Source organism: Rhopilema esculentum, chromosome 9 (genome assembly GCF_057945365.1).
Source record: "Rhopilema esculentum isolate cy_ngs chromosome 9, ASM5794536v1, whole genome shotgun sequence".
Lineage (NCBI taxonomy): Eukaryota > Metazoa > Cnidaria > Scyphozoa > Rhizostomeae > Rhizostomatidae > Rhopilema > Rhopilema esculentum.
The window spans coordinates 10,382,523-10,409,573 of record NC_142823.1 but is presented as its reverse complement, the minus strand read 5'-3'; the positions used below and the strand labels follow the sequence as shown (position 1 = coordinate 10,409,573).

At 37.0% G+C, this 27,051-nt stretch overlaps 4 protein-coding genes, 1 non-coding gene and 1 pseudogene across 14 annotated transcripts in view; 4 read left to right on the top strand and 2 right to left on the bottom strand.

Annotated features, from left to right (window-relative positions):
• The window catches only part of LOC135689972 (uncharacterized), a 259,196-nt gene extending 245,654 nt beyond the window's left edge, over positions 1 to 13,542 (bottom strand). Inside the window, exons 1-4 of one of the 6 annotated variants that reach the window (XR_016144061.1) lie at positions 12,664 to 13,541; positions 12,114 to 12,395; positions 11,117 to 11,207; positions 9,377 to 10,944 (exon numbers count right to left, since the gene is read on the bottom strand). Coding sequence is in view for 3 of the 6 variants with exons in the window: in XM_089110223.1 (XP_088966349.1) it covers positions 12,141 to 12,395; positions 12,664 to 13,119 (711 nt within the window). In the remaining 3 variants the exon portion in view is untranslated. Of the gene's footprint in view, positions 1 to 9,376; positions 12,396 to 12,663 lie in introns of those variants that run through there. The other 5 variants (XR_016144058.1, XR_016144059.1, XM_089110222.1 and 2 more) reach the window with 5 other exon arrangements.
• On the top strand, positions 2,488 to 9,356 carry LOC135689013 (uncharacterized). Of its 3 annotated transcripts, none has more exons than XM_089110190.1 (5): positions 2,488 to 4,061; positions 4,869 to 4,991; positions 7,758 to 8,098; positions 8,226 to 8,571; positions 8,964 to 9,356. In XM_089110190.1, the coding sequence occupies exons 1-5, from the start codon at positions 3,600 to 3,602 to the stop codon at positions 8,979 to 8,981; spliced, it is 1,290 nt and encodes a 429-aa protein (XP_088966316.1). In that variant the 5' UTR covers positions 2,488 to 3,599; the 3' UTR covers positions 8,982 to 9,356. The 3 variants fall into 3 exon arrangements, with proteins under 3 accessions (XP_088966316.1, XP_088966315.1, XP_088966318.1); XM_089110189.1 differs by having other exon boundaries at positions 8,700 to 9,353; XM_089110192.1 differs by having other exon boundaries at positions 2,491 to 3,506; positions 3,748 to 4,061; positions 8,226 to 9,354.
• On the bottom strand, positions 8,829 to 8,901 carry Trnac-aca (transfer RNA cysteine (anticodon ACA)). The gene has a single exon. It is a non-coding gene; the product is annotated as a tRNA-Cys (tRNA).
• Positions 13,543 to 13,745: 203 nt separating the features above from the next.
• On the top strand, positions 13,746 to 16,694 carry LOC148959610 (uncharacterized; annotated as a pseudogene).
• A 16-nt stretch (positions 16,695 to 16,710) lies between these two features.
• LOC135689018 (uncharacterized) lies at positions 16,711 to 23,050 on the top strand. 3 transcript variants are annotated; one of them, XM_089110274.1, is made up of 4 exons: positions 16,711 to 19,687; positions 20,400 to 21,658; positions 22,138 to 22,277; positions 22,973 to 23,050. In XM_089110274.1, the coding sequence occupies exons 2-4, from the start codon at positions 21,517 to 21,519 to the stop codon at positions 22,994 to 22,996; spliced, it is 306 nt and encodes a 101-aa protein (XP_088966400.1). In that variant the 5' UTR covers positions 16,711 to 19,687; positions 20,400 to 21,516; the 3' UTR covers positions 22,997 to 23,050. The 3 variants fall into 3 exon arrangements, 1 of the variants encoding a protein (XP_088966400.1); XR_016144067.1 differs by having other exon boundaries at positions 16,711 to 19,281; positions 19,637 to 19,687; positions 20,400 to 23,044; XR_016144066.1 differs by having other exon boundaries at positions 16,711 to 19,493; positions 19,637 to 19,687; positions 20,400 to 23,044.
• Positions 23,051 to 24,049: 999 nt separating this feature from the next.
• LOC148959609 (uncharacterized) lies at positions 24,050 to 25,017 on the top strand. Its single transcript, XM_089110261.1, has 2 exons — positions 24,050 to 24,440; positions 24,623 to 25,017. Exons 1-2 carry the CDS (start codon positions 24,141 to 24,143, stop codon positions 24,770 to 24,772), a joined length of 450 nt encoding a protein of 149 aa, XP_088966387.1. The 5' UTR covers positions 24,050 to 24,140; the 3' UTR covers positions 24,773 to 25,017.
• The last annotated feature ends 2,034 nt before the right edge of the window (positions 25,018 to 27,051 follow it).

The following is a 27,051-nucleotide window of genomic DNA, read 5'->3' as shown; positions in this document are numbered from 1 at the left end:
AATGGTGGGGAACACCAAGAGCAGAACGGCAAATTGATTGCTCTTACATCTAACAGCCTGGCAAGTAGCTTCTACCACCAGGAATTTCAGCAACACACAGAGAAAGGTCGATATCCGACTTTCTCTACCCAGGGGTCAACGTCTATTACAGAAGTGACTTCTCGTCGGATTTGCAAAAACAAGAGGCTTGTTGCACGTTCCCAAAGACCATGTGCAACATACTGGCCTCTCATCACGAATCAATGAGGTCATCGCAATATGATCTCACACAAAACTATAAAAAACATGGCCCGAAAAAGATATCCCGGTGCGTACGTTGGTATTGTATCGAGAGCAGAAACGCTAACTATGGACAAACACATAAAATACAAAGGAACCAGAGAGGGCCAAACACCAGGCAACAAGCGGAAACGTGAACGTCGTTGAACAATTTTGGATTTACATAAAAATATACATAAAATTTTATTTACAACGATACTATCAAACCTCATTTACATTGTCTTCTATTGTCCTGGTTGCATACAGGATCCGACGGTACACATAAATTTACGAATCAACATACCAAAACACGCCTTGGAAAGATTTTAGGCCAAATAAGAAACGTCATGTGAAAGCGAAAAAAACAAAAATCATCAGCACGCAAATACCTTTTTAGCAAAATACAACAATCTCACAACATGCAATATAGCAATATTGTCAATCTGAGTGATTTGAAATTTAACTCATTAACAGAAAAAAGTCTTAAATAAAAGCTAAAACTTCGTAGTCACACCAAAAAATGTAAATATACATACAACATTACAGTCGTTTAATGAATTCCAAAGAAAAATGCTCTACTGCTAGGACAACAAAAAGGATACAACTGCCTTTCCATTTAGGGGGAAATCCAGTTGGGAACCTGAATCTGTTCGAAACCCCAACATTTACACGTATCTTGATAACAGACATCCAGACGTTTTAAACTTATACATATAAAACTACCATAACCCTCCAAATATTTCAAGAGGAGTAAGAGGCCATTTGTAGCCTAAAACAAATATAGAATATTTCAATAAAAAATGCCGACAAAGAAGGCAAAATTGTACTATGGCTTATACTATGGTACGATTGGTACTCATCTATGAATCACAGCGAAGCCAGTTCTATTTTTCTCTTCTGAGAACATTTCCAGGGTGCTCTTTTTTTGCTATGCATTGCGCAAGAAAAATGTTTGTTAATAAAATCTCAAAGCATATCCAAATTGACTAATCATAAAGAGTACATTTAAGACCTTGGAGTTAGATGCTCAACCTGTCAAGATAATGTCTCCTTTTGCACAAGAAGAAGGTCTAAGGATAGAACAATTGAAATCAATTGCAGGTCTCTACTTGCCACAAATACATTGAATGAAGGGAATAAGGCAGGCACTTCCAAAATTTTGTGGAATAAGGAACCTTCCTTACCCAATTTCTTTTAAGTCATTTAATCACAATCTAAAGAAGGTGTGAGCAGCAGGTCTACTTTGCATAAGCTTTGCCTACCACAGATGCTTTGTGCCACACCTTAGATATGCTGTCTGACCCTACAAATGTGCTTTACTCTCATTTCATTTCCCCAATCGAAAGAGAGTTACTGCAATAAAAATTGTTTTTTGAAGCCACAGATGCTAATCCAAAGGGTAGTAATCCAGAAGCTTACATTGCACCATGAAAGCTGGCAATATAGACCTTTGATAGACAGAGAGAAGGCACTGATGCAAATTCAGAGAATATGGTCCAGGAGCTTACATTGCATCACAAAAGCTTGCTAGACAGACTTTTTGACAGACAGAGAGAATAAGTGCCAATTGATAAAGGTGACCTTGGAGCAGAGATAATGCATGAGTTATTCATATACTGATGCCAGTTCAATTGAATCTACAGGCAAAGTCAATGAAATGCAACAAATTTGTAGCTATATGGGTACATAGGTTTTGAATCAAGTTAAGAAACATCTTCTAAAGTCCATTGCCAATATTAAAGGTCTCAGCGACCTTTCAACATGCACGATCCGAACCCAAACATTGCGATCTGTCTTCAAAGATTTTCCAGTGACGCACCTTCTAGCTGTCAAACAAGTTGACATTGAGCAACAGTTCAGGAGAATACTACATCTTTGCTTGAACAAAGAGTCTGTATTTAGTGGTAGGATCCGAACCGATACAATGAAATTTTGGTCAGGAGTATTTATGTATTGTCCTGTGTTTTGACTCCAGTCAGCAATCCTGTGGTTGAAGGGGTTTTTCAACTGTCACAAATGTGAAGACCAAAGTGCAAAATGGCCTTGGTTCTGAAATGCTTGATACAATCATTCGGATTGGTACTCATCTTCAGTTCCTAAGAAAGTGCTGTAAAGATTCACAGTTACTAAGAACATGTTTGAGAACATATACTTGGCAGAACATATACTCAAATGCAGATGATGAGCAAGATATAGACTAAATAAGAGAAAATGACGAAATAAAGCTATCAAAAGCAGAAAAAAATCAAAAGAACCATTGTCATCATTGGAGACTCCATGTTAAAAGATAACCAGCCCAACAAGCTTGCCAAAACATTAAATGCACAGGTGAACAAAATCAGTATCAATAGAATGGGATCAACCAAACTAAAAGATTAATTGCAACAGCTTATCTAAAATGCCACCTGCAATCATTATGCACTGTGGGATAAATGACCTGATGCAATCTGTACCACTGCAAAACATTTATCAAAATATCGATTCTCAGCAATGTAAAAGGTGTGATTTTTATTGATGGTGTGATGTAAATATTATCATTGTTGCATTATAAGCCATAACTGTTAAAGTATAGTTTTTTTGCTGTGAAAGCCAACATTTATGTTCATTAAATGAGGACATATTGTTTTACTAATTCCATGCTGTGGCAGTCGCTTGTGCGGATACAGATGTGGACGAGGAATTCCCACAAGAGTCTGATGCAGGCACCTCATTATCTACAAAAGGCTCTATCAGATCAGTAAAAACTCAAGCATTTGTGAATGGAAGAAGCTTAAGTAATTATTACCCTTTTTGCTGTTATGTTTCATTAATATATGTTTGCATTTACAGTTCATTTTATGTTTTTTAGTATCATCCCCTAGTAGCAACAACACTAGAATTGAGTTTGATGTATAACAGGCTTCTAGTTAATATTGCAATAGTAGTTGTTATAGATATGTAAGATTGTACCAATTAGATTATACATATGTACATTATGAAAGTTTTATTCACGTCCCTAGTCACTTATAATTGCTATATTTGCACTCTTGCTTCACTAAAAACTTCTAATTCATTTTAGAAATTCAAGCTTCAAATATGGTAGATAAAGGGTTCCAATGTAACCTGATTTGGTTTGACTCTTCAACCCCCGTTTATAGCGATGATGAGGATGATGTAGAAAATTATGGAATAAATGATCCAACATACAATCCAGAAGATGTTACAATGGATATTTCACACGATGATAGCTTAATGGATATAAAAGAAGGGTGGGTGTGTTTCTGTCTGTGTGCGTGTGTCTGTCTGTCAGTCTGTTTGTGGGTCTGTTTGTATGTGTGGTTTTATCCACTTCTAATATATGTATGATCATCATACTGAACTTACAAAAACAATGTAGATATTATCTTAAAGTGCATATAACCCTAAATGAGATTAAATCGTTTTCAGTTAAACTGAATACGCTGAATTTGAAAATGAATATTAAATTGCAATGTTGTCATTCTGCCAAAGGAATTTCCTTGCCCAAGATACCATTTTTTGGGGATGATAGGCCAGTGGCCAAGCGAAGAAGAAGGCAATGGATTGCCTTTGTACAGAGGCGAAGGGCTCATTGGTGTGCAATAAAATCCTCCGTAATATGCTCTGCTAATTTTAAGCCAGAAGATTATGAAAGAAGGATGACCAATCTTTCGGGTTTTGGGTCCATGAAAGTTTATTTAAAAGAGGACAAAATCGGCATTGTTCCGGTACCATCTGTTTACCCCGTTGTAAATAAGCAAGAAGAAGGAGACTGTTCTAAAACCAGTAGCAGGCAACGGCGAATGGTAAGACTTGATCATTTCTACTGTGAGTAACATATTCCGCCAGTCACATTCATTCTTTTATTATACACAGTAGCTCGACTGACTAAACAATAAATCTACCTTCAGTTTAAACTCCAAGGCCCCCCAGAAAAATTATACTGGTATTCTTAATGTAATAAACGAGAACAAGGTTCGGGCCTTCATGATATTGCAGCCTTATATCTAGGGGTCACTAAGCTGTATTTTTTGGAAATTGAGAAACAAATTTTCTTGACTCAATTTTCCCCCAATTTTCATTAGTGTTTTTTCGAAAACTTTTATTTACCTTTAATTGTTTTATTTTTGAAGTTGTTTCCGTGTGATATAGAATTATGCTAATAACCTGAATAGGTTAATTTCAATTTAATTGCCTGCTAGAATTTTAGTCTAGAAAAGGTTCGAAACAAATTTTTGTTTAAGTGCAACTGACTAAGTTTTCATAAGTTACTAAATTTTTGCCTGACATGAATTTTCCTCTAAATTGTGATCACACCCTTTCAGATGCTGGCTGAAGTCATTGGCTTATTGCAGATTTTCGATTTTTCTGAGAGACCAACTTTTGCTTTTCGGGGGTACTGCCCCCTTCTATGCTAGCGATGGTCTTTTCAGAGCTATATTGACTTGTATATTTATCAATTTTAGGATGCAAATGATACATACCTTTTGATCTAGATTGGGAATGGAGGGTTGAGGGTAGCAGAAGTTAAAACTAGTATCTAAGTAAAGCCAAGGATTATTTTAAGGTTTCACTATCACATAATGATGTCAAAGCAATACTTTATATTGTAGACTATAAAAGCTGCTCAAGAAACTGATGTTTCAGAAATTGTAAATGCAGACATTGAGTTTTCTGCAGAGGAATTTGCTGCAGAGGAATTTGCTGCAGAGTTTATACAGTACCACACAGAGCTGGTATGTTATAGGATTTAACTGGTTTGAATCACTGATCTAAAAAAAACTGGATCGCGCATCCTATTGTTCTCAAACCTTAGAAAGTGTGGCCGGCGAATTTCAATCGGCGCCATGCGCTTGTGACCACTTCAGCGGGAAATTGAATGGCTAGGACGCTGGGGTATAGGGTATTCGCTGCATTTATTTTGGCTGTAAGAAATGCGAAATAGGGAACTGACGATGAAAAGGGAATAAATGACAACAAGGACCATGAGAATCAAGGATTGCAAATAAAAAGGAAGCTATGCTCCACTTTTTCACAGTGAGTACACTACTATTTTTATTTTAGTAGGCCAAGATCGTTGTATTTCGAAGGAACAGTTATGCCCCCTTTAAACTGGGTTTTCACGAGTCTGGACCATTTCAAATCCTTTTGCTAAAAGGATCAAAAGTGATGCAGTTAGCCGTATCAGTTTTGCAACAAAAAGCTTGGAGTGGTGTAAACGGGAGGCCAATCCATATCACTTTTGATACGGATCAAAAAGTCATTTGTGGCAGTGTAAACGGGCCCTTAGTTTCCCAAATAGATTGCTACAGTCGGTTAATTTGAAGTAGGTAGCTATTTGGAAATTTTTGCCTGGTTTTAGGTACCCAAATAGATTGCTATAGTTAATGTTTATGAATTAAGTAATAATTTTTTACATGGCACTAGGCCTAATCTTTGTGTTTCCCCATGATAATAGATACACGAAAAATACTTTTATATTTTTATTTTCTAGGTAGATCAACTTGTGTGCATCTTTGACTTGGTGGATTGACAAAGACATGTGCTTTCACCACTTGTTTTGAAATGAAATAAACATCTGTTTGTAAAACCATAAAGGTTTGCCATTTTCAAGTTTTGGAAAGGAACCAATCACTGAGATGTTATGATGTGACTAAGCAATGGAAGTTGTTGCTAGCAGCTGAATCTTACTAAAGCAAAACAAACTGTAATATTCATAACATTAATTTTGGAGTGGAAACAGTAATTTTGATTGTTTCAAGAGGTTCTTTAAACATATTTTACAAATTCAAATGTTTGCTACAAAAATTTTGTATATGTTTAGAACATTTAGCAGTAAAATGAATTTATTTTGTGAGCTTTATGCAGTTATCTATGATTATTTCTGGAACAAAATTACCAATGTAATCAAATGTTTTGCTGTAGTAAGCCTTTTTTATGAACCGTATTAGTCTTCAGTTCATATAAGTGTTGTCACTCATAGCTTTTGTCTCAGGGCTGAAGGATTTATCTCTCAATATCTCTCAAAGAGCTGTATACATAACAAATTCAAAAAACTCAAATTTTTAAATCACAATCTTAAAATTCATTTGAAACAATGTCACAATCTTTTAATTACTATTCATTGTAATATCTGTTACTTATTAAGTTCTAGCTCAGTAAACTATATATGATTGTATCCCTCAATACCTGTCAAGCCATTCCATTGCACTTTATTCTGTAAAAAAAAGAAATGCTTTGTCAGAGGTAATATTAAAATTTTGATTCAAAAGTACAACCAGGCATATTCTTAAGGCTTATTTTTTCAGAGGAATATTGCTTTTCAGAGGAATGCCACTCTTCAATTAGTCCTAAGTCACACAAGTCACAAATTTAGTACAAGCGGTGATTCACTTGAATGTAAGCATGTTTCATATCACATCATTTCAATGTAAAATGTATTGCTTAAACAATGGGCACAAAAAGTTAGAGGTTTGAAATCACGGCTAGACTTCTTTGGAAAGAGCAGCTACACAAATTAAACATATTTTCTATCTACAAGAAACTCAATTCTACACTGGGGTTGCTTAGAAGCTCCCAAGATGTTTTTGGGGGTTATATCCTATCAGAGAAACAACTAAAATCAACTTTAACATATAAAAGCTACTTATATTCTATGTAATTATCGCTGCTACGTGGCTTTTTCATGGCAATTTACGGCTCTAATTTGATCAAATAAGTAAAAGGTAGCTAGCTAGTCATATAGTCACTTGCCTGCTGATTCGAATAAATATTTTTGCATCGTTGGACTCTCCGTGGAGACTTGAGTTTAGCGAACAGTTTAATTACTGTTTTTGACTGCTGACAACGAAAGACAAATGTTTATTTGGATTTACCTTAGTTTGATTTCTGTTTTCGAGTTTCAATCCACCTACTAGTAATAGGTCTAAAAGCGTAGGCTGTCCGTAAAGCAACGAGAAATAGAGAACCAAAATGCCTTACCCTCCATAAAATGTAACATTTAATAATTTGATGGTCCTTTACGCTCATATATATTAAGATTTACCCACCTTTGCCACTATTTGTCGACAGAAACTTCGACTTTACTTGTCCGAACCGGCATTTCCTCGTAGTAAACAAGACCACAAGTCTGCAAAAGTGGTCACAAGAGCATGGCAGCTGCGAATTCTCAGCGGCCGCACTTTTAGAACAATAGATGCGCGATCCAGTTTTTTTTAGATCAGTGGTTTGAATATATGTTCAGTATATCTAGTGAGAGAGCCCCTCCTTAGGAAACTCCCCGTAATACAAATATCAATTATCTATATTCATTTATAGCAATTTTCTGTTTTCCAACTTTTGTATTCTTGTTATATAATCTAAGTCACTTGTTGCATATTGAATAAGGTTTGGTATTGGAATTTTAAAATTAACTGAAATGAATGAAATAAATTTACAAACATTTATTTCTGCCACATTATACAATTTAGAGAAGTTTTGAAACACAGTTTATCTTTTATCAGTTTCAAGATGCAGTATGCCAAGGCAATTTGGATTGTATATCCTGTAACATACTCAATGAACAAAATAGGAGGTTACAAAATCAACTGAAGTCAAACAAAAGAACGTTGAGGATTTTGCAATGGAAAACAAGAAAAATGCAGCAGAAAGAGACAAAGAAAACCACCCATAATGTATTTGACAAACATTATCTGGGTGAGATAGAAACAATTAAGGTAGATGAGATTGTTGAAAATGTCTCAGATCAAAATGAGAGTTTTGAGGAAGATGATGACACCGATGAAAGCTTTGTAGAGGATGAAGAAGTCACTGATAGAGAATCAGAAGAAGATGAACCTGAATGGTAAATACAGATTTAATTTTTTTGGCTGCTAAACTAAACCCTTCATATGAGACCATCTTTTATGAACAAAATCATAGACTCCTTCAAATATACAAAATCTTAAACTCTTTATTCTTTATTATTTTAGCATCTACCTGGAAGAGAAAGAGCCCAAATTCATTGTATTTATATCTCAATTACTTCTGTTGCTTCAGTTTTGTCCAGTCTGCAAAGAGGACAATCCATTACTTGAGACAAAAAAGATAGGGACAATGGCAGAGGTTCGATTTCTTTGTGCAAATCCCAAATGTCAAAAGAGGGAGAATGTATGGAGAAGCCAACTGCAAATGGAAGGGACTCGTATTCCGGCTGGCAATCTGTTGTTGTCATTTGCAATATTTCTTGCTGGAGGAACTGCCACAAAAGTGCTACGAATATTTGACCACATGGGACTTGCATGCATATCGTTGAAAACATTCTTCAAACACCAGAGGGTAAGCAGTGTGTTTTTTACTTTGCTTGGGTTAGGCAGTTTTTTAGCCTCGTCACAATCTCCTCATAATCGAGATGAAATAAATGCATTTTTTGGCTTGAAAAATTAAGAAATCTTTTTCACCTCCAGGAAAAGCTCTTTCCAGCGATTTCTCTGTATTGGAAGCAGTACCAAGAAAATATGCTTGATTTATTGAAAGAATCAATTTACAGACAACAGGATTTCGAAGATAATTAATAGAGAGTGCGGGAAAATAACCGACCCGAGCGAGGCTCGAACTCACGACCCCTGACTTTGTACGTCAAGTGCTCTACCGCTGAGCTATCGGGTCGTGCTTTCAAGCCAACACCCAAGGCCGAGTCATTCACCCGCACTGCCCCTCTCTTTTACCAGATACACAGGATCAAATGAGAACCAAATTGAAAGAATCAAATGAGAACCTTGTAAGAATCAAATGAGAACCTTATGATCTGTGGAGATGGACGACATGACAGTATGGGGCATTGTGCCAAATATGGTGCATATTCAGTTATGTGTTGTAACAATCAAAAGCTTATCCATTTTGAACTAGAACAGGTACAGTGTGATCCAAGCTACTATTTTGTAACATTTGTCAACAACAAAACCGAATCTGAAAGCTACTTTGATTGATGATAGACTTGATGAAATACTTTTTTCTTTGTTTAAATCATGTCAAAACATTTAGAAAAAAATTTCTGCATGAAGTTCAAAATATATAAAATGATCTGATTTTATCTTGCTTGAAAAATATAATCATTTGCAGGCAACCTCATCCAGCAACGCACCTTTAAAGCGCTTTTCGTATATTTTCTGTTGCCCTCTTCTAGTTTTTTGGGCTCTGGAGTTGAATGATACATCTAAAAAATCAACATTTAACTTAATCAAAAGATTTGAACTAGGAGGGATTTCGACAAGAGTTAAGTTTAATTTGCATCAACGTTTGTTCATCAGTTGGAATCGTATGGCTAGAAACGTAGGAATCATATAAATGGGTAGGGCACTCATCATCAGTCTTATCAAGGCTGGCAAAAGTGCCCTTTGACACAAAATATCATAAGTATCTTGTGCTTCGTGCATCCCTTAGAATTGACAGTTGATTTAATTGGAATCAACTTTGAAGCTTCAACATATTTGATAATGTATTACAACTTCGTTTTACACACATTGATTCAGCTCCCTCCCTCCCACTATTGGTAGGTCAAGGTAAGATTATCGACTTGTTTCTAACCTCATTTGTCTCTAATAGCCTGCTGTTGAACAGGTTTGAACTGCAGTCTTCTGTCAAGCTGGAGAGCTGAGACTGGAGTTCCGCTATAGTTTTGTCTTTGGCTTGTAAACGCCTTTCAACATTAATTCTATACTGAAATATAATGGAAATTTTAAGTTTCATCATATTCTACTAAAAATTTTACAAATCAGACATTGAACAGGCCAGTAGCGGCGCCACAGATGGGGGGAGGGGGGTACTGGGGGAGACGCCTCCCAGTTCTTGGCATGATGAATTTTGTATTTCGTCTAAATTCTCGAGGAAAGGTTAGGGAGGGCTAATATTTAGCAATTTACTTATTTTGTTGCAATCCTTCGATTTTGAAGCTCTTATGTAACCAAAAGTTAGTAATAGGCGTTCCTGCAGATAAAATTTGCGTTCTTTTTTATAAAAGTACATTTTGGGCTGTAAATAGGACGTGGCCTAAATTTTTTGTTTGTTCCCCCAGAACCTTGTGGCTGGCGCTGCCACTGAAACAGGCAGTGTTTAGTCCGAAAAAGAAAGCATAGCTCATCAAAATGAGTCCTTCTACTTTTGAGGGCATCATAAACATTTTTCACCTCTTCCTCGAAATTGAAAATAGTACGTTGATTCTACAGGAAAAATACGAAACAATTATTTTAATTCACCACTCACAATCTCCAAGATACATATTGCTAGATCAAAGATCTTTGATCCAGGTCCAACCCAAATATGCTACGCAAAATGGGAAGACTACAAAACAGGAATTTAATGCTTCCTTTCAGCATAATACTTCAACTTATTAGAATGCCAGTGAATGATCGAACAGTACAACAACACTGTCACGATTCTAGAACAGGAAAATTATTGCAGAACAGGAAAATTAAGATGGTGGCTTATCAAAAAAATCAAAAAGGGCTGTTTGATGGCATCGCGGTCACTTTATCTTAAATATGAAACCTTTGTCTAGATTGTATTGACATTGCTGTCTCGACGTAACTCATATTTTGAAGTCTTATGCTATCTTGAAATATATGAACAGATCACTCACCTTTCTGATCTCTTCTTCTGCGTCATTTAGCTCAGCCTTCATTGTCTTGATGTATCCTTTCAATCGACGGACCTAAAAGAAGTGCCTTTTTATCAATTGGTACCGAAATTCTTCTGTTCTACTATTTTCTAAGAAATTCAATATATAATCAAGCCTATATTCCACTCTAAATCACATTTAGAGTTTTTAAGAGTCTATAAATGACCAAATAAAGTTAAGGAAGAATTTATTATCACAACATACCCTGATCATTTAGTTCAGAAAATTCGGAAGCTTTCCAGCGCTTTGAATTAAAAGTCAGGGCGTCCATATCACCCTCGGCAGATGAAGATGTTGTCTAAATGTGAGGATATTTTTTAAGGATATCAGTAGTGAAAGGTTAAAGACATTGAGGGGCATTTCACTCTTGCAAATAGCGTACGAGATTTTCCCTAAAGCAGAAGGATTTCCGGGGATTTTTCAGATAAAACAATAGGATTTTCACAAAAGATATACGAGATTTTTTTGGAGTGATTTGCACCTCGAAAGATATGATGTTGATTTCACAGAGTATTTAGGAAATTCTTGTCACTAACATGTATTTTTAAAAGAACTGTAAAGGCTGGTTTTCATATAAGTACTTTGTTGTGATTCATCGCAATTCACAGTCGACGATGAAGATCATTTCTGTGATATCAAAACTGGTCAAACTATATGAAAACAGCCTATCATAAATAATTCTGATAGAACTTGATTCAACGTAACTCATTTGAAGAAAGCATGAATTTATCTGGATTTTAGGACCCAAACTAATCCGAGCTCATGAATATGTTAGAAACTGTAATAAATCGATGGTATAATCAAATATTTTTAGTAAATAAAAATTATAATTCAGCTTGTCAGCACATATTATCACAAAAGTGACCTCATTCAGCAAAACGGAACAAATTAACAACCAAGGAGCTGACAGTCTTTTCTGGGGGGAAGGTGGGGTGGTGGTTAACATGCTTACAATCGAAAACAAGGCAATTAATTTTATGGTTTTACATACATTTTGGAACTTTTTTGGCCAAGCCTTTTCAGTAATCTCCGTTCTGCAGTCCCTGAATATATTGGAAGGGGCCAAGAGAGTGCGACCTAAAGAAACCTGCTGCACACCCAGAATTGACCAATATTTTCAACGTATGAGCTAAAATTTGATCCAACACTATCTTATGAACATCTAACAGTTTAGATAAAATAATGAAATATTTGCAAAACCTACAGCTGTTGAGGGCTGTTCTGTTGCAACTCATCGTCTCCGCTGCCTTTTTTCTGCATTTAGGTGCTTCAGCGTTGCCTCGCCATTCACAATTGCACTCAACAGACGATACTGCTCATCCTCTTTCTCTCCTTGGAGAAAATCGAAAGTGGATAGGGAAATTTTTTGGGCAGACGTGCTCTTCTTCATTTCCCTATTCTGCAGCTGCTCGTCGATTTTCATTATTTGTGCGAAGCAATGTTGACTTACCGCAGCCAACTTGCAGATTTCTTTGTATCGAAAGTTCTGTAAAAAATTAAATTTTAGAATTAAAACTGGATGTTGAACTTAATTAAATATAAATCTATATATCGATCTTCAAACTGCTAGATCAGAATATATCAGTATAGTTTTTTGTAAAAATAGTTTAAAATCACAAAGTTTATCTATTTTTCGATTAATATCCCTAAGATAAAGTTTTCTTCGAAACAGGGTGTCATTTTCAGTATTTTACAATTTTTACTTCTTTAGGCACGAAAAGCAAAGACCCCTCTGAATAATGTATTCAACTTACCTCATTTTCCATGCCTGATTCTTGGAGCTTTTTCCTAAAAACCGCCTTCTCCCTACTCGTCAGCAGGTCGACTGCAGCCTCTACCAAGCTTACGCCGCGAATTCTTGGATAAAGCTCTGTTAGAACATTTCGCGCACGTACTATATGTTCTGAAATTGTGAACTTTCGTTTATTAGCAACACTGCTAACATGCGTATCTTTCTCACGGGGTTGAATTGGTATTTGTCCCGGACCAAAAACAGATGGATGCTGTAAGCGTGCTGATGCCCCTGGAAGTGTCTCGCTCGATTCAGCGTCTGCCCAGGTCAAAGAATGACACTGTGGAAGATATTCCAAAACTTCTGAAAAAGCGTCACAATCGCTATCTTTCTCTTCCCTGCGTTCATCAGAAGACATGTTATAAATCTTACCACTTGCTAATAAAAATTTTTTATTTTGTGGACCACAACAAACCATTTACAGATTCATTTAGGTTCTGTGTGAGCCCCATTTAACACCTAATTTAACAGTTTTGCTTCTGACAGCTTTGCAAAAAGTGGCTTGAGTTCATCATAAAAGACACTTGGCAGCCTTTTGTCATCACAATATTCTTTATCTTTTCTCCAAAACCTGCACCATGTATCAGAGGATGAGTGTTGTTGTTCAAGAGACTCATTATAATTTCTGACCATGTGTTTGAAAAATGCCTTTGTATATTGTGTCTTTGTCTCAAATATTATTTCTTATTGCCTGTCCATAGAAGTTTTGCATTTTGTCGCAAATATTTTAAGTCCACCTTTACCTCCAATTGTTTTACCATCATTTAACTTCATGGAAAAATTGGCTCCGCACAGGTCACGTGATAAAAAAAATTGCTTGCACTCTTGTGCGCATTAAATTCGCACTCCTGTGACTATCTCTAGGAAGGGGGGAGCCTCTACCCCCTTTCTATTTAAGGCTCCCCCTTCCTAGCGATAGTCACAGGAGTGTGAATTGAAGTGAAGTGAAGCAACATTCAATCAAACCTTTCATCAAAAGCCAATATACCACGGCATGAGAGGAGCCTCATTCTTCAGCCACAGAACCGTCATGCTATTACTTTGGTCTTTTTCATAGCAAATGAAGGAAAGCAATAGTACACTGTGAAGCAAGCGCCAACCACTAACTCGCAAGCGCAGAATACCACAACGCATGCTCAGAATCAACAGTCCGGTAAAGCTGCGGTTATTGATGAGTTAAGACGTAAATATAGATCCTGATTTGTTGAGAAATTGGTATATGGACACTTGTATTCGTAATCGTATAACAATTGTATTCGAATTTAAAAGTATTATTTCTTCACAATCAAACTGGGGAGTGTGTTGGAATGTAACCCTGGATCTGCAGTCACGAGTTATGTAGGTTATAAAAACAGCGTGTTGCACATAATTCAAGGCTGGACACTGTGATTGAGTTTTTTATGGCTAAATAAATTGCTGTTCATTTTGTTATGTTTTTATAAATAGTTCAAAAATGCAATCAAATGCCTTTTCGCTTCTCTGCCTACTTTACAACACACACGATGGAATTTGGCGGTAGCTCCATGTACTTTTTAATAGCTACAAATTCATTTTCTATACCCCATATCATGGCTACTGATACTGGTCTTTTCGTTGACTGTTCCATAATCGAGGAAACAAGAGAAACTGGTTCTTTATTTTGTTGTCATTTAAACACCTTTCCGAAAATTTTAGCTGTTAACTGCTTTCTTTTTTCTTGGAACCAACTTACTATAATATTCTGCTGAATTGTTTGCGGGCAAATCTGTTTGGCATCATCAAGGGTAACCCCTCTGAGTTGGCAGAGCATTCTGAGTTATATCACCAACGTCTAGTTTCTCTGGTATACCATCAAGATTTGGCTGGTTTGATGGCACTTTTACAAAGAGCGATTCTATGTTGTTAAATTTTTTTGATAAATTTTATTAAATTTATTGCTTTCCGAGGACAAGACTATACCTGATCAAGCAAACCTGCGTCGTAGCCCAAGAAAAATTAGTTTTCCTTGTGATGCTTCATCAAGAAAACCGACGATGAAAACAACCAGCAAATCTTTTTTAGCCTTGGACCTGAATATTGTATTGAGCAGGTTGCAAGAGATTCGAAAGTTCATTTTTACACTGTGTTTGAGGATGCAGCTATGTTTAAAATGGTATTTGATCATTTGTTCCCTGTAGCTAGCCGTATGCAGTATTGGAAAGGTGACAAGGAGACCCTGAGAGAAAATCCAAAAGTCATCAGCGTAGAATTCGAAGATGAAGCACAGAAGGCAGGGCTGACAACGTTGCGACGAGGTCCTGCGAGGAAGTTACTGTTGGAGCAAGAATTCTTGCTGGTCTCAATGAAGTTAAAATCTGACCTACTCATCCAGGACCTCGCTTACAGATTTGGTGTTTCGGTTGGCCTTGTGACTTCTATTCTTTACACGTGGATACGAGTTATGTCTTTGGAGTTCAGGGGTTTGATCAAGTGGGCAGACAGAAGCGCAGTCATGAGATATCGACCTGATGGTTTTCGGAAATATTTTCCAAAATGCAGAGTAATTATTGACTGCACTGAAGTGTTCATCGAAACACCATCAAGTCTAGAGCTTGCTGCTATTTGTTGGAGCCAATACAAGCATCACTAGTTTTTGGTTGGTATAACGCCAAAAGGCGCAATAAGCTTTTTGTCAGATTGCTATGGTGGAAGGGCAACAGACATTTACATAACAGAAGAATGTGGTCTGGCAAGAAACCTTTTACCTAACGATCAGGTTATGGCAGATAGAGGCTTCAAAATACGAGAAAACCTTGAGTATTATCAAACAACATTGATCATCCCCCCCTCAACCCATGGCAGTTTTCAAATGAAAAAATCTGACGTTGCAACTACTTCTAAAGTGGCGAGCCTAAGAATTTTTGTTGAAAAGGCAATAAGAAGAATAAAAGAATACCGAATTTTAAAGATGCAGTCACCTATTCTATTACTACCATTATGTGACGATATTGTAACAATTTGTGCAGCATTTACAAACATAAAGGCATCTCATTTAGAACAGAAAATTAAAGAATAAAGTATGATGTACTTCCTTTATTGTATAGATTGATTCTCACTAAAATCTTGAAACAACATGCTTAAAGCAAAAAAAAAAGTATTCATGTACTGTTTACTATATTGTGGCTGGCTGATGCGAATCTGTCGAGGGGCGTGGCAGTTTCTTATGGGGTGTCACTCGATTTTAAATTTTCAAATGAGCTGGAATAGTATTACTATCTAACTTACTCAGCTAAAAAGGTATAAACATTTAACGGTAGCGAGTATTATCATATTATTTGTGACCAAGGGTATATGTTACAGAAATATTTTAACGAGGAAGTTTACTTTGCATATTTCTGTCGACAGTTGAGTACGCTAGCCCCGAGAGCTATTGCCGCTAGCACCCATCCCTATTCCGTTAAAATGTAAAATACTGATATACATATAAATATATATATATTTATATATATCATAGATTGAAGAAAGTAAAACTACATGGTTTATCTCTACAAGCCTGTTTCGTGAGTAACTCACTCTTCAGGAGATGTTCTGTAATATATATATAATATTATATATAATATTAAAAGTTAAGTTTGATTTCGTAGCTAGGAGTAAATTTAAGCAAATACCAAAAGATTCATTCATTGCACTACTAATGCAAGCATTGCATATCCAGTCACCTTTAGGAGATGTGGATAGATCAACGCATGACCAATGATGCCATAGTAAACAAGTTGAGCACTCTATAATACAACCTTCTGTTCCATCCATTCCTCAGGCTCAAGGCAAGGGTTTTCGCATGTGGCACAAAATAAAATTTCTCTTCGTTTCAGTAAAAACGCTGACCACATATGATTTAAAAAAATTTTTGGCGTTGCGTTCTAGCTCTGCCCAGTGAGAGCTATCAAAGTCAATTTTTTCACTAAACGGGTCTCCAATGGGAGTCCATACTACAAAAAATGCATAGTTTGCCCCAAGTAGTGCAGTTTGAGTGGTGACTTGACTGTTTGCTCAAACAGATTTTACCCTCTCTTTCCTCTAGATAGTCTAACTCCTTGAATGCATCCAATACATTATAAATACCAATACATTTATCGCATAACTTATATGAGCACTTGTACTCCACTGGGACTTTCCCTCCATCACAGCATTTGCACGTAAAAATACTGTCAGGTGTTGCCCTTATAAAAGGAAAGGAATGGCTCGCAACCAACCCTGAATCCAGCAATCTGCCATTTTGATGCTTTTTTACGATATGCTCTCCAAAAGCTTTTTTTGCATCTGTTTCATGCTCTCTACCATACTTCACGGTGGGGAGAGCACTAATGTCTTTGTCTTTGAATAACCTGGCTAGAAGGGGGGTCACTTTTATCTTCTTGCCACTTGACTTCCCAATAGACTGGACTTTGGTGCACACATCTTTTATTTTTGTAGCCGTGATGCAGCCTACGCCCTGGTCTCTCCAGATTTGTGAGCCTCCCTGCGCCCTTGTTGTTCTCTCGAGCTCCTTCAATTGATTTTCATTAAAAGAAAGAGAGTTTGAAAATAAATGTATCAATTCCTGCTCATCTTTTCCATCATTTTCAGCCAGAATCTCATCTGCAATCTCCCATAAAGAAGGTGGGCAATCGTAATCACGAGGAGGGTCAATGCATTTGAGGACAGCTGCCGATGGTTTTGCATCCCGTAGTTGTTGAAACAGTTGCCCAATCGTTCATTTTCATGGCCCCTTACATCCAATGGGCGGGGATCAGAAGATTTTTTAAAGTCACTCTGAACAACACGTTTTTTGTTCTTGTTGGTTACTTCGTGCTTTCTTATTTCCACATCTTTTATTTTCATAAACCTAACATTACACTGAGTGCTTACATTCCAAGAACAAGCAACATCGGTACAGGCGGGGTCGATCATTCCTTTAGAATTTGCGCATTCAACTTTATACAGTAGAGCTACAACGTGGTTGCAGCATTCGGAAAATCCAGCTGTACATGTGCAATAACCACAATTACAACCACAATTTAAAATCAATTACTGGCACTTGATGATCACGCGGTCAAGCTTTTAAGCAGCACCCAGATTAAGGGAAATACTAAAGAAAGGTTAAAATTTTGATTTTATTAAATATTCATACCGTGACCAGCATTAAAAAGTGCAGTTGTATTAATTTGTCTTTGCAATCAAATAGTCAGGCTGACAGGGTTTGAGCCCACTTCAAGTTCCACAACAACTATGAGAACAAGGGTTCTACCCAAAAGGCTATCAATGTTTGTTTGACCCCAGCACTTGCAACTTCAGCAATCCCACCAAATTCAAGTGTGTTTGGAGTTGCCGATTTAAAATTTCCTGGCTAATGTCACTGAATCGATGGAATATTGAATTACCAATTGGAACTCAATGAACATCTAAGCCCAAGAGTATTGCTAGCACATTTTATTGTCTCCAATGATTTTCTGTGACATCTTCTTCAGAAAATCCATTATGATAGCTATGACTGTGTGCTATTTATTTCCTATACAATAAATTCAAACTCCAGTGGTTCAATGTTAAATTCCAAACAAAGATGATTTTCTTGCCTCGTGTGATATTCATCATTTGTGATAAGATTCATGTGATGAATTGCTATTGAATATCGAAAAAAGACCTTTAGGTAATTGCCTACGTTATCAATTGGTAACACAATTGACTAACTTTGCCTATTTACAGGTATTTGTAATTTTGCTTTACTAGCAAATGCCTGCTCAAATCTTATAAATTTACTTTGCTTTGTTAGTGACAAACTTTTAAATGGCTTTGAAAAAGCAAGCATTTAGTAAACCAAAGCTTTTTGTCTGACACCCTTTAGAGTTTAAAACGTCAGTCCAAGAGTTTTGTACCACCAAAAGATTGTTTGACAGACCTTTGTTAACTTGTTAACCACGTTATAAAGCTGTGTAAAAAGCTATCAGTCTTATTTTGAAAATTTTAAAAATGACTCTAAAAGAATCTGGAAAGGCATCAATGACCTCCTCCATTAAAGAAAGTCACATAAGAGTCGAAATTTCCAGCTAAATATTGCTGGGAATTTAATAACAGACCAAAAGGTAGTTGCAAATGCGTTTGATAAATTTTTCAGAAATATCTTGTAAATAAAACGAGTCTAGCTAAGAACCATCAAAAAAACTTTTTAAAAAGCCTTAATAAAATTTATGATCTCAATTACTAGTACCACCTTCCACTACATGTGCTAAAGAATTGGCACATACATGTGCTAAAGAATTGGCACACAAAGAAAAACAAGAACTCTAACAATGTTTTAAAAGCATTCCACTACCTTTTTTTATCCCCTTTTTATTTTTTGCCCCCTCTCCCATAAACAAATAGATTAGATTTACGTTTTAACTATCATATTCAAAACCAACTTTTCTATTTTTCAAAATTTTTATTCCTAGTTTAAAAAAATGTTATTGTTGTTTATTAACATTGTGTATTGATTTATAATTACTTCAGGCAAAATTCACGTATAATGGCACATGAAAGGTTAAGACAAAAAACAAATGCTCAAACCCCCATCCTGTTCTGGATTCAGGTTCCTAGATCCTGAAAGGTTGGTTGTTGTATTTATTACAGCGATTTTTGTTCCTTAGGTACCACAGTTTATGACAGGTTACAAGATGTAATATTGAATAAACAAATAGTAGACAACATGAAAAAGCTGTCATCATATGCCCAGGCAAACTGTTTAGGAGGGTTCCATGAAACCCTTAATCATTGGCATCCCAAAATGATCAGCTTCTCTTGGATGGGAACCATCTTCAGGTACAGTAGTTTCCTCATGGTTAAGTATGCAACATGTTCAATATGGATGGTTATTAGGTCACAGGACTTAAAGATTTCCAAGAGCATTCTAATTTGTTTAATTTATTTTATTTCACTTACAACTTTACTGTTTCACTTTTCAGGCACATTTCATGACGTAGTTGTCAAGGAACGCACAGTAACCCCAACAAACGGTAAGTCAATGTTTGTTTTTGAGACAATTCTCACAACACTTCTTGAACAGCAAACTAAAAAGAATGTACTTATAAACAAAGATTTTTAAAGAAAATTTCCATATTTGTGCAGCTTTATTTTTTTGTTTTCTTAAGTATAAACTGGTTTAGCTTCTAAAGGTACTTAGCACAATATACTTAACATACTCGTCTTAGCATAAGTAACTTCAAAGTGCGGGTGAATGACTTGGACTTGGCCTTGGGTGTTGGCTTGAAAGCACGACCTGATAGCTCAGCAATAGAGCACTTGACCTACAAAGTCATGGGTCGTGAGGTCGAGCCTCGCTCAGGTCGGTTATTTTCCCACACTCTAAAAGTCGCTCGGGTCGGTCATTACTACATAAGTAACTTCCTATATCTAAGATAAAACCTTCTTTTTAGAATATGACAATGAAATGAAGACACTTCTATTCACATGTGACATGTGAAGGGTCTATAAAAAGTTTTTTTGGAGAGGATAACATTCACCAAAGACAAACATAGCTTCTTTAGAGTTTCAGTTTTTACAAGTAATAACGCAATAAGCCCCCTTGCCCCCACGCTTCTGGACCCTATTTTCCAGTTTGAGAAATCTTTATGAACTGCTACTTAGTGGAGTTCAAGTAGCCTAACCTGTCTTGGAGATATACTCCTCACTATGAAATTTTCATCAACAATTTTTTCTAACTTGTAGAATTTTCTGAAAAAAACACGAGTCGTCCACCTTGCATTCTCATAGCTGCTTGCAAGCAACTGATATCAGTATGGGATGATATACACGACATAAGACCAAAAATACGAGAAGAAGGTGGGGTTAAAAAATTCTAACATCCTTCACTTTATTTTTGTAGGCCAATAATTGTTCAGACCAATGATTGTGTAATTGATGTATTTTATTTTGTTCGACTTTTCCTTATTTCTTTATGTTGCGCATTAATATAAGCCACAGGATACTGTTTCAACAGATGTTTATTCTTGTTATCAGGGTTGCCTCGTAATCAAAGCCCTAGACTTTAGTGAGCCAATGATTTTGGTTGCAAAGTGAGAAGGACAACGATAAAGACCAGTATGTTGTGGCTGTCAACAAAAAAAGCTTTGTAAGGCCCTATTAGCACTGCATCTAGAAACCTGATGATGTTAATCCCTTATTGTTCTATCTTCAAAGGCGGCAAGGGTTTGTCAGGAAGTAGTTTAATTGGTAGAGTGCGAACAGCAAAATCTGAAATCTGACAAATTGTAACGTTTCAACTAATTGGTCAAAGGTTCCGCCGTAGAGCTCTGGAGCATCACAATCTCATGAAAATCCATGATAACAAGCGGGTGACTCGACGGACATGCCAGAATTATGTTAACACCAATAAAAAGTACAGGCTGCTATTTGAAATCATGTCACAATTTAAAAAGGTACAATTTCTTAATGGCAACCTAATAACGTGTTAGATAACAATACATCTCAGAAAACTGCCTAATGAGAACAGAAGTCTGACAAACTTTGTCAATCTTGAAAAAGTTTTTTTATTTGGGTGAGAATATCGGGTTTGACAAACATTATCATATTTGCAGTGCGAATAGGGCCTATGCCTCTGCTGCAAACATGGAAGGCACTCGTGTAGCCATGTAAAGTACATAAATGCCATCGTAAAAAGCCAAAAAATGCCAGATAGTTTGAAGGAGGTTGTCAGAAGGAGTGACATTTTGCGAAAAAGGCACCAGGATGCGTACATTAGAATCCTGTGTCAACTGGCAAAATTTCTTTGGAGACTCTACCACATCAGCGTAGTGTCTATGTAGGGTCTTACAGTAATGCTGTTATGGAGACAGTGGAAGGCAGCCTTTTGGTTCCATATTTTGATGGGAACAATTGTAGAAACTGCGTAGAAAGATTGAATGACCATTTTGTTGGGCAACCCCGAGTAAGACTCATTTCACGCAGCTTCATAAAACTCATGAGTGGTACGTGGGATCCTTTTAGTTTTTTTCTCACTGTATGTATATTCTATGACATAGAAAAGTTCTTGACAAACTGACCCTGTCTTCTTATCAAAAAAGGTCTGCTTGGTATTTCATAGCTTTATTTGCTTTCTCAAGCTACCAGAACATAAAGGTAGTCCGATCCTTGGTCGAGCATTCAAACTACCATGAATTTCTCTGCACCAGGAATGGGTAATCTTTTTTTCTTGCAGTGGGGTTATAGAGCATGTTACATTTGAAGGTTATTTAAGAAACTTGACACGATGTCTAGTGTTCTTCCTTAAATTACCTATTCCCTCATAGGTCCTCTTTTTTGGAATAAGGTTTCATGGGAACATGAAATTCCAGACTCTGTACTAAAAGTAATCGATAAAGTAATTTTGTATTGAAACAAGTTGATTATCATTGGCTAACAGCCGGGTAAAAAGATATTTAGAGTTTTTTCACTTTTTCTGTTCCAGAGAGAAAATGTCCCAACACAAACTGCTCCGTTGTTCAGAATTATTGTGGTTCAAACAAAGGAATTCTCAAACATGGGTTATTTTCTTTTTGGGCAGGATGTCTTGAAGGACTACATGTTTTGATTCCTCATTGGAAACAGGTGATTACCATAAAAAGTTTTTAAGTTTTTGCTAAATAAATGAGGACGAAATTCCTGCTTCCATAGAGGATTTGCTTCAATGCTTGGCTTCAGAATCACCTGTCACCTCGTACTTGCCCTCAGACAACGAGCTCAGTGTACATGTTAGCGAGCTATGCTCAACAACTGATAAAGGTGTTGCAATTGGAAGAAACATCATTGCAATGTCATTTATACAGCAGGTAGCTCCTGTTCGCGCTGACAATGACCCAATTGCTGCCCCTTCCCGATAAACGGAGGAAGTTGTTCCTGCTCTTGCAGAAAAATTCGAGCAACTCATACAACAATAAACCCCATACACTGCCTGCAGCTACCAAAGCTCAGAAAAATAACGGCGTTGCCTTTTTCCCGAACTGGCCAGTACATTGTTCTCGAGCTAAAAAACGACTTTGCTGCCTGGGCCTTTCACTGTATACTGCGAGCATGGTAAGACCAGGTAGTTTTCTCCAGCATGTTTGATAGCATTTCTTTTGCTAGAATGAATATATTGGAAAGGTACTAAAGTTATGCTTTTTTGTTAGAGAGCGAAGATCCATTGTGGTTGACAAACGTGTCACAAACTTCATTAGAATTATTTCTCAATACGATAAACACGTTTCAAGAAGGCAATTTTATAAATATCAGAAAAGAACATGCTACAACTCTCTATTTTTCAGGAATTTGCTAGGGCTTCGAAATAATAGAGTCCCAGGAATCGCCAAATGTACCCTTTACGATTTTCCGGATGAGATTTCAATGCAGCTAGAATGCAGCTAAAGCCATGGGCATATAAGACGATGATGGTGAGCTTATACATTGCCTAGAAAAAGCTGCAGCAATCAACATGCCACTACAAATGAGACAGCTCTTCGCAAAACTCATCATCTTCCAAACTCTGGCTGACATCACAGCTCTTTTTCAACAATTCAAACTGCCCATGTGTGAAGATTACATCCGACATCACAGGCACCTTCACAATGACCCTATGATTGCCTTTCAGGACAGACACATGCACCTGTGTCTTTGGGACATAAACACCCTATTAAAAGTCCATGGGAATCTATCACAGATCCAGAATTTTCTGACTTGCACCAACTGCCACAAAACTTCCAGAGCCCAGAACAAGATGAAGAAAACATTGACATTGCTCAAGAGAGAGAACTTGGACAACAGATCTTCACAGGTCCTAAACGATAAACAATGTTACATCTACGACAACATAATGCAAGCTATCCACACACTGTCTAAAAACAACTGCTTCTTTGTTGACGGTCCAGCAGAAACAGGTAAAGCTTTCCTGTACAACACAGTTGTTCATAACCTCCAGGGATTAGGAAGTACTGTGAAATGTGCTTATTCGGGCATTGCAAGCACATTACTCATCAATGGAAGCACAGGACATTCCACATTCCAAATTCCTATCCCTTTATTATCTGGTTCGACCTGTAACAAAAAACGTCAAAGTTTTAAGGCCCAAAAGCTACTGCAGACCACTGTATTTATCTGGGACGAAGCCTCAATAATTCTAGCAAACGCTTTGAAAGTTGTGGACATCCTACTCAGGGACATTACCCAAATCGAAGGACCCTTTGGGGGGAAATTCATCTTTCTTGGTGGCGACTTTAGACAGGTCCTTCCAGTCATTCTTAAAGCACGTAGAGAACGAATTATGCAAGAAACAATGAAAAATTCACCACTTTGGCGCCATTTTCGCACGTTCCAACTCCTCAGAAACGTGAGGGCATTCTAAGACCAAACATACCGACAATTTTAGCTTGGCTCATAAGAATTGGAAATTGAGAAGAACCACAGGACGAAGACGGTCAAATCACGTTGCCCGATTACATGTTAGTACAATCACTTGACCAGATTGTTGACTTTCTTTATCCACCACCGCCACCCGGACAGCCGGACATAATGGCCAATCCAGAATCAATGTCAGAGCGTTGCTGTCTAACACCCACAAATGAGGCCTCCCATGGAATCAATAAACTCATTTTAGACAGGCTACATGCACCCACTCAAAGATACCTCAGTACTGACAGAGTGATCACTGATGATCCTGAGGAAGCTGCAGCATATCCTATTGAATTCCTCAACTCACAAACACCAAGTGGTATGCCACTCCATCAACTGGAACTGAAGGTAGTTACGGGCCTTTCTTTTCAATAAGGAAACTTTTTCTATACTCCATAATTATTTTTCCAACATAATCTCACTAAACCACCATTTACTCCACTTCCTTTCTTTTTTTCTCTGATATAACATTCTTCTAAACTAACCACATGCACTACATTTATAACTGATACCCACTTTTCTTTTCAAAGACAAAGCTTGGTGCAACAATCATCCTGCTGAGGAACATCAATCCCAAGAAGAGTCTTTGCAATGGAACCCTGCGGAATGATCTGCGATTTACAATGCCACCTCATTTGGGGACGTTATGTCATGATCCCATGAATCACAGTGTCGTCTAAAGATACCGCCCTACCCATTGACATTGCCAGGCTGCAATTTCCTGAGAGATTGGCATACTGCCTTACCATCAACAAAGCACAAGGACAGTTCTTAAGGTATGTTGGCGTTTACCTTCCAGAACCCGTTTTCACACATGGTCAGCTTTACGTTGCCATATCTAGAGCAAAATCATTTGCAGGTATAAAAGTCTTCCTGCCCCAGGGAAAAAAAATATTGTTTACCCTGAAGTTCTACATTAAAAATGCTTCCTAACCTCACCATCCCCCACACTCTTTCCAACTTCACACATGCCTCTATAGCACGTAAATCTATAACAACCTCGCCTCACACATCACATACTCTTCCATATATTATACATCCTCGCTTTTTCCCATCTACTCTTTATTAATCAACTTATTCCTCTCTTCTATGAGTTACGCTTTTGCATGTTCTCCGATATTGCCTATGGGAACATGTGATTCCTTCCCAGTGGAAACTCAAGCAGCTTATATTATATTGATACAAATTCACACTCCCTACAAAAACAACTTTTATCAACAACAACTACTTACCTATTTCTTGACAACAACTATTTACAAAGCTGCCAATTTAACTTTCCACACAAAAAGGAAACCCCAAACAAAGGGTGCTCCTTGACGTGGTGTTTGGGGTTTCTCACTTATGCACGCGGCAAAGGCTTCCTTGTAGTATTGCAAATTTTCGATTATTCTCTTACATTTTCTAACTACAAATAACAACAATTCAATGGAAAATTATTTCTCTCTGAGCCCTTAAATCAACCATCATCAAAGAAAAACGATATTCATGGCCAAAAACACTGGTTGAATTCAATTTACAAAATGAAGCCCTACAATAATGCAACAGTTGCCCATACAAACCAAAGCACTATCAAGCTGCCAACAATTATAATAATTCATAGAGGAGAAACCCCCTTTCCTAAATAAAAGCCTTTCTTCATTCATAATGTTCCAAATTGCTCCCCCCATTAAAGTCCCATAACTTTACTCAATTTCCACTAACTACCCAAACTTGTACTGTGTTTGTGATGTACTTCCTTTATTGTATAGATTGATTCTCACTAAAATCTTGAACCAACATGCTTTGTTTAAAGCAAAAAAAAAAGTATTCATGTACTGTTTACTATATTGTTGCTGGCTGATGCCAATCTGTCGAGGGGCGTGGCAGTTTCTTATGGGGTGTCACTCGATTTTAAATTTTCAAATGAGCTGGAATAGTATTACTATCTAACTTACTCAGCTAAAAAGGTATAAACATTTAACGGTAGCGAGTATTATCATATTATTTGTGACCAAGGGTATATGTTACAGAAATATTTTAACGAGGAAGTTTACTTTGCATATTTCTGTCGACAGTTGAGTACGCTAGCCCCGAGAGCTATTGCCGCTAGCACCCATCCCTATTCTGTTAAAATGTAAAATACTGATATACATATAAATATATATATATATAATATTAAAAGTTAAGTTTGATTTCGTAGCTAGCAGTAAATTTAAGCAAATACCAAAAGATTCATTCATTGCACTACTAATGCAAGCATTGCATATCCAGTCACCTTTAGGAGATGTGGATAGATCAACGCATGACCAATGATGCCATAGTAAACAAGTTGAGCACTCTATAATACAACCTTTTGTTCCATCCATCCTCTCAGGCTCAAGGCAAGGGTTTTCGCATGTGGCACAAAATAAAATTTCTCTTCGTTTCAGTAAAACGCTGACCACATATGATTTAAAAAAATTTTTGGCGTTGCCTTCTAGCTCTGCCCAGTGAGAGCTATCAAAGTCAATTTTTCATTAAACGGGTCTCCAATGGGAGTCCATACTACAAAAAATGCATAGTTTGCCCCAAGTAGTGCAGTTTGAGTGGTGACTTGACTGTAGTACTTGTGACTTTTGCTCAAACAGATTTTACCCTCTCTTTCCTCTAGATAGTCTAACTCCTTGAATGCATCCAATACATTATAAATACCAATACATTTATCGCATAACTTATATGAGCACTTGTACTCCACTGGAACTTTCCCTCCATCACAGCATTTGCACGTAAAAATACTGTCAGGTGTTGCCCCTATAAAAGGAAAGACCTTGACCAACCCTGAATCCAGCAATCTGCCACATTGATGCTTTTTTACGATATGCTCTCCAAAAGCTTTTTTTGCATCTGTTTCATGCTTTCTACCATACTTCACGGTGGGGAGAGCACTAATGTCTTTGTCTTTGAATAACCTGGCTAGAAGGGGGGTCACTTTTATCTTCTT